This window comes from Lactuca virosa, chromosome 3 (genome assembly GCF_052849685.1).
Source record: "Lactuca virosa cultivar CGN04683 chromosome 3, Lactuca_virosa_CGN04683_v6, whole genome shotgun sequence".
Classification (NCBI taxonomy): Eukaryota; Viridiplantae; Streptophyta; class Magnoliopsida; order Asterales; family Asteraceae; genus Lactuca; species Lactuca virosa.
In genome coordinates this window covers 423,409,835-423,417,325 of record NC_136428.1, presented here as the reverse complement: position 1 = coordinate 423,417,325, position 7,491 = coordinate 423,409,835, and the positions used below count along the sequence as shown (strand labels likewise).

Sequence of the window (7,491 nt, the reverse complement as noted above, 5' to 3'; positions counted from 1 at the left end):
CGACTTTTTATAAGAATTTGATGAACAAAACACAAACTTTATATTTATAATTAGTTAATATAATAAAATATTATAAGTATTAAATATTACATTTAAATTATAATTAGTAGGTAAAAATAAATTAGAAATGTATAAATATATAAACAGATGACTAAAACCGACAATACAAAATTCATCCCTATTTTGAGAGAAATGAATAGTATAACACCATATTTTGTGTAATAGTATTCATATCCTCCAAAATTGGGGAATAAATAGGGGTGGGTTGGAGAAAAATAGGAAAAATAATATAAATGGAAGTGAGTTGGAGATGCTCTAAGGGTAGGAGTATGCCTAACATCTACCTCTCATACTCCATTTTGAATGAGATAGTTGATTGGGCTCTTTGTGGGCACGGAGCGCCTTATATCACCTAATTAATAGGGTGTTTTTTTATGTCCTTGATTTAACTGTCCTAGGCTGTTGAAAAAAAAAAAAAAAAAAAAGAAAGGCTAACCACTCACTCACATGACATGGATTTCAAGAAAAAAACGTGGATAACAAAATATATTCATTCTCTAATAAAGTTTTACTATATCCGAGAGCTACAACACTGCAAATATAAACCAACCGTGTTTAACACAATCAAGGTAACACAATGGATAGAATCAATAAATTTTTACCATTTCCATATATACATATATGTATTATAATTTATATATATCGCATTCAACGGGTCATTCTCATTCATGGTTGTTGGAGCCATTCCTGAATGGCAGACCTCAGGGCGTGATTAGGTACAAGGTTGGAGTTGACCAGGTCAAGGTTGGTCATAGGTGAGGTGTTATGCCCGCTGTCTAACCATCCTTTTAAAGCTTCTGCTTCGTAAGTAAATCCATCTGCAGCAACCACCGGATCTTGCATGATTTCCTGTAAAAGGATAAAATCGTCATTTTAACTATCATATTGTTCAGACACTTGGTTCAATGCAATAACATAACACTGAAACAGTCTTTGTTCATACAAAACACTTTAGAAGTACAATGCTCTAATATAAAGATAAACAAGTAAATGAAACTATGCAGCTATTTCTTGCATTTAGCCCCCAAAAATATAACCCAAAATCATCCATGTTCATATAAATGAGTTGAAATTACCCCCAAAAGTAAGATAAGAGAAAGAAGTAAAATAAAAAAAACTAACCTGAAAGATTGGACAGATGAAGTAATGTGGAATCTGACATTGTCCATCTGAACCAAATCTAAACGAAGACAATCCACACGACACCCTCATCGGTTCAAGCACTCTCCATGCCTCAGACGCAAGATCCGGTCTATTCTCACGAACATTATCACAACAATTCATCGCTAACAAAGCCAACTGTTGAGCTTGCACAAATGGCCAATCGCCAGCTGTCGGATCCAAAACACTCTTCAAATTCTCTTTATTCATCGCATACTGCACTTCCTTCCTCAACCCCAAAGCCGGTTTCCCCGTCAACAGCCTCAAAAGTATAACACCAAAAGAATACGTATCTGATTTCGAAGTCAACTCTCCGGTTGAAAGAAACTCGGGATCCATATACACGAAAGTGCCCTTCGGATCTGTTCTGCAACATAGCGATGTGTTGTTGGATGTGAATTCGTTTTCTGAAAGGACGCGACAGATTCCGAAATCGCTTAGTTTGGTGACGAGGTTTTGATCGAGGAGGAGATTAGCGGGTTTTAGATCGCCGTGAACGACGCCGCATGAATGGAGGAAGATGAGAACGGAGCATAACTCGGCGGCGATTCGGATTCGTGTCTGCCATGATAATGGCGGAGTGTTGTTTTTGCAGGTGAGTCGATCTTCTAAGCTTCCTCCTGAGAGATACTCGTAGATGATTATCCATGCGTCTGAACATGCTCCGATTAGGGTTACCAGATTTGGGTGCCTCAGTTTGCTCAAAACGCTAACCTGAATAATAACACAAGATAAGGTTAGATACATTATTATTATTAAAAAGACCAAATTACCCTCAGTAAAATACCATTTTGGTCCCTCTACTTTACCCAAAGTTACAAGCTCAGTCTAACTTTTTACATCTGTCACATTAAAATTTCAATTTTAAATCGTATATAAGTTATTATAACTAAAATTAAGGGTCATTTACCTCTTGTTGAAATTCTGAAGGTCCTTGCAAGCTATGAGAATGCAACATTTTAATAGCCACTTCAGTATGCCTAAGTGACCCCCTAAAAATACTTCCATACCCTCCTTCACCAATCTTCAAAGACTGATCAAAATTACACGTGGCATCTTTAATTTCTTCAAAAGAAAACTCGGTATAAAACTGATGACTCGTCGCATTTGAACTCGACCCTTCATCTCGTCTTTCCTTCTCTTTCATTTCCTCTAAAAGCCTCAGTGCATCATCACATTCCACTTGTAATTCATCGCGTTCCTTTTTGTAGTTTTTCAAAAGGTCAACAGCTGAGAACATTTTTTGCTCAAGTTCGTTGACCGTTTGGTCAATGTCTGTAATTTGACTTTCGAGATGTGATTTTTGTTGGAGTGCAATTTGGAGTTCTTGTGACACTTGGTTTAGTTCCTTTTTGATGTTTTCATGTTCTTCTTTGGTTTTTTCAAGTGATTCGTTGATTTCGTGTCGGAGTTTTTGTTCGTTCGCATATAAGGCTTCTGATGCTTTGACCTGTAAGATTTACAGATGTATTTTTAATATTGAAGTGTACTGTGATTATAAGACAATTCACATCAATACAATCTTTCAACAGATCAACACCTATTTTTTACTTTTTAACAAATATATCAATTATCTGTGCGAAAAACAAATCAATATGCTCTTATTAAATAAACAATGTGAATGATACCATTTTATGTGTGTATTTTATCAATTACTTGTATTAGGTCAAACTCAAAGTTTTTCATGTTTACGTATTTTTCTTTATTAATCTATCTGTCTGCTTTTAATATTATTGTATTTGTTTTATAATGTAGAACATATTAAAAAAATACAAATTAAATTTTATTTAATATACAAATATATTTATATAATAATCAATTATAACGTATTATATTAGAAAAACCATTATGTTATTTTAATGTCTATTAAAATCATTATATTTTCTGATTTTTGTTAAATAATAGAATTTCTTTCTTTCTTTCTTTCTTTTCTTTTTTTTTTAATAAATACACACCTAAAATGTTTTTTTAGGTATAAAAATATATAGAAGAAAGTTTTACATAGACGTAGCGGATAAACAAACAACAAACTGTGCCACAACCCCTTTTTGGATGACAAAACTAATTCTTTTAAATTAATGTGTCCCAACAGGATATCCTAACAAAACAAGTTGCATAACAGGAATATGACTTATTAAGGTAATTAACTTTTCGGTTTGTTCACATCTGGGTAACTATCTTTTTTTTGTACACATCTAGGTAACGAACTTGTTGAAAGTGTTCACATCTAGGATGTAACCTGCTACAGCAGGTCATAATGGTCATATGTGAACACTTCCAACAAGTTTATTACCTAGATGTGTACAAAAAAAAGATAGTTACCCAGATGTGAACAAACCGAAAAGTTAATTACCTTAATAAGTCATATTCCCGTTGCATAACCTACGAAGAACTAAAAAAGTTACATGACATTATTAATTTTCAAAAACATTAATTGCTATTCCAATACCATTTTGACAGAAACTGTAATGTCATTAATTTCTAGAAACTGTAATTTCTATTCCAAATAAGCTTTTATAATTTAAATCAATAATGTCACATAATCTTTTTAACTCCATGTAGGCTATGCAACCGGTTATCTTGGGTTATCCAAAGCATTAATTTAACCAAAATCAATAATAGACACAAAAATAACATAATGGTTTTCTAGCATATGTTGGGTTTTTCCTTTTAAATTAATTAAATGTAATAATGTAAAAAAAATGATAACGGTTTTTCAATTGTATAGTTTTTACCCTTCGTTTAGCCTCCATGGCAGCTTTTTCTGCTTTCCTACGCCTTAAAGACTCTTCAAATGCATCTCGTTTTGAATTATCTGCTTCAGCCATTGCTTGTACAAGTTGATCATAAAGCTCATCATTCACACCTCTTTCCTGCTATTACATAGTTTCATGTATAAACTCTTCATTAATAATCAAAGTTTCAAATATCAAAACATAAATAATTTAACAAAATCAGATTTCTAACACACAAATGTTTGCATAAATAACCCATAAGTGAGATCTAAAATTCACCTTTCTTGCTTTAGTGACATTGTGATTTATAATATATTTATCAAAAACCCAAACCAACCCAATCTTTTATTATTAAAAAAAATACCCTCTTTCTTCCACATAACCAACAATTTCAAATTTTGTTAGTTTACTCGTACAATTTAACCTTTTATTAAAAAATCTAATCATTTATAATCATATTTTGTTGTTTTTAGGATGATAAGAAATATACAAAGTATTATTTCATTACAATCTAAACTTCTTTTATTATTTTTATTCTTTTTAATAGTATAGGAAATATAAAATATATATTAGAAATTATGTCAATATTAGTCTCTACCTGTACAGAAAAAAAAAACATTACAGTTTTTTTTTTAAATAGAAATAAAGTTCAATTCATGGATACCCTTTTCACCAATGGGTAAATCACAATATCAACATATTTGATCATGTAAAATACTTGCATAAAAAGACGAAAAAGGGCATTAATATTATAACACGTACCAAAACACTTGGAGGTGAAGTATGGCGAATATCAATATCCTCTTTGAATCCATACTCCAATTCAATTTCTCCACCTTCAATTATTGCATAACGCTCCACCACTTCACTAGAACATGTAGACAATCGAGACCCTGTTGAAGGACTTCGACTTCTCTGTGAAATCCCACTCCATTCATCGGATCCCCTTCCTACACTTACCCTACCAGAAGAAATTAACTCAACATTGAAATTTGGTGAGATTTTAATCCCACGGTTGTCGGACATGGCTCTATGGTAGTCTCGCGTTGGACTATTCACGGGTAATCCCGTAATTTCACTAACGGATCTTGACCTCAAGGAACTCGGTCCGGAATTAGAGGTTGTGTTTGGTTGCAGTGATAGAGATGAAAGTGAAACATGAACTCCATCTACCCTTCCTTGTCTACATTCATATTAGTAGAGTATTGTTAGTTGATTGCTTCTTTTTTACTTGATTCAAAAAGAATGACACATAAGAGTAATATAATACCTAGTGAAAATGATGTTTCCTTTGCATATGAACTGAATCTGACATGAAGCAGCTGCTTGTAAACGTACATAGATGGCTTTCTTGGACTTCAGGTCAACCATTTTCCTATATTATATTATCAAAGGTATAATAGTAAGCATGGAAATGTAATATTGATTTAAAATCAAAAGCTTATTTTAAAACTTACCTTGAAAAATGCTTGTCTGCAGCTGCCCCCATGACAAGGCTTCTGACATTGTGATCGCTTATGAATTCAACAATACCTTTCTCAATAGAATCGTTATCAACATCATACAACTCTGCAGTCACCTAATTTAATTTAAAGATTCGAGATCACATAAAGTAGGGTTAAAAACGTAATTTAAAGATTGAAAACTCATTTGTTACACAAGATAGGACAAAATATGTTGGCGTGTATTGGACAGGGACTGATGTTAAAAGGACAAAAGTTGTACTTTTTTGTCCTTTGTCCCATTGAAAAACTTAGGACAAGGAACTATGTTATGATCTCTTGTCTATGTAAAAAGACGTGAATGCCCTCCTCATTCTCATTGTTGTACTGTAGTGGACTGTGACTTATGCCAATAGAACAAAAGTTGCAATTTTTTGTGGGGACAGAAACTCGATTTTAATCTCGTTTGTGCAAAAGACGTGAATACCCTCCTCATTCTCATTGAAAATACCCCGAGAAAGCGTGTGTCCAATCCTGTGTAACAAAAGTTGTTTGAAAGAACATGAAAGTATATAAGTAGTAAATAGTAATACCCCTGCATTCCGACATATTTGATTATATTCATCAAGAAGTTGATGCATATTTTGCTTCTCTTTCTCATGGTATGATGAGACTTGATGTGCTTCCAGTTGGTTTATTCGAAATTTTGTGCCCACTGCAAATTAGAATATACATTAAAAAAATGTGTATCAAAACTGTCCTTAAAATTTTTATAAACAAACTTATCAATCTAATAGCATGAATCAAACAACAACAAAACTATTTGAATTCCATGATTGATTAAGGCACAAAAAAGAAAGAAACAATTCAATAGGGGAAAAAAAAGGAGATTACTAATGGGGATCTTGTCTGCAGGTTGATGAACATGAAGGATGCATATCTGTCTGCCTCCTGAGTTGCGTAGTGCCCATAGCAGAGTTGACCGACTCTCTTTCAAATCTTTCCCCACTGCCACATAAATTTTATCTTCAACTTCTCTAGGAGTAGGAGGTGTTTCTGCAACGATTTCATGCCTACTTCCCATCAAATCGGAGGTGTCAACAACAGGATACCTTATCTGATTCATTCTTTGTGCGCCCACAGCCATCTGGAAGGAATAATTCCAAAACCTACATGTGTGTTTTTGTGTGTTTGTGTGTGTTCTTCAACACAATCGAACTCCTGATCGATTGAATCGAAGAGAAAAACGCTGACACACTTTCCCCCCTAATAATTCTACTTACATATACATGTATCTATCTTCTTCAACCGAAAATCAAACGCTATTGCAATTATGAACAGGAGAAATCAAACTATGAAAGGGAAAACACTCGGGACATTTTCAATTTCTCTCAATTTACTATATACACCACATGTACAGATGAACACGCTCCGACACTGTAAAGTAAAATCCTACACGAAGGAACTGAAACCCCCAAGTTCATCACATATGAAAAACCTAAATTGAAGACGAAGTTGTGATGTCTACAGAGAAACGAATTTTAAAAAAAGAGAACTCCAGAAGACTATAAAGAATGTAAGACATTGAAATTTGACACCTTATGTTAACGAACCATTGCAAAAGATGTAATCGATGTTATCGAAAAGGATCTCGGAAAGTGACAATGATTATATCATGAAAAGGGATTACTTGTTTAGTTGTTTTGAGCTATATACATTCTTTGACTAAGAATAAGATAACTATACATACATACATGCATGTATGTATACTATTGAAAATGATGTTGAATTTTCAAGTGATTTACAGGTGCAATTTCATGGACCCTCCATCAATTCCTTCGTCCTCTCTCTCCCTCTCTCTCTCTCTCTCTCTCTCTCTCTCAAAGGATTTATGATTAAGAAGATATCATATTGCAAAATGGTCCTTGGACTATTTCTAACATGCATTTTGTACTTTTCATTTTTAATTTTTTGTATTTTCTCTCCTTTCAAATGACAATTTATTGTTAATATGTTTTTTCTGAACATATATGGATTTTATACAGAAATATAAGAATAAAATCATCATCATGTCGTACTAAAATAAGTTTAAA

General features: G+C 33.1%; 1 protein-coding gene across 2 annotated transcripts; it reads right to left on the bottom strand.

The window, feature by feature from the left end:
* Positions 1-533: 533 nt before the first annotated feature.
* Positions 534-7,246, bottom strand: LOC145167833 (U-box domain-containing protein kinase family protein). 2 transcript variants are annotated; one of them, XM_079087088.1, is made up of 9 exons: positions 6,293-7,246; positions 5,992-6,113; positions 5,414-5,535; positions 5,227-5,331; positions 4,719-5,139; positions 3,957-4,097; positions 2,132-2,671; positions 1,183-1,935; positions 534-909 (listed from the first exon to the last, which is right to left on the bottom strand). In XM_079087088.1, exons 1-9 carry the CDS (start codon positions 6,543-6,545, stop codon positions 727-729), a joined length of 2,640 nt encoding a protein of 879 aa, XP_078943214.1. In that variant the 5' UTR covers positions 6,546-7,246; the 3' UTR covers positions 534-726. The 2 variants fall into 2 exon arrangements, with proteins under 2 accessions (XP_078943214.1, XP_078943215.1); XM_079087089.1 differs by having other exon boundaries at positions 3,957-4,094.
* Positions 7,247-7,491: the final 245 nt, after the last annotated feature.

Coding starts and splice junctions, on each gene's coding strand:
- LOC145167833 (XM_079087088.1), bottom strand. CDS start 6,545: ATGGCTGTGGGCGCACAAAGAATGAATCAGATAAGGTATCCTGTTGTT. Junction 5,536..5,991: donor AAATATGTCGGAATGCAGGG/GTATTACTATTT, acceptor AAATTAAATTAG/GTGACTGCAGAGTTGTATGA. Junction 910..1,182: donor TCATCTGTCCAATCTTTCAG/GTTAGTTTTTTT, acceptor ATCCTTTTACAG/GAAATCATGCAAGATCCGGT.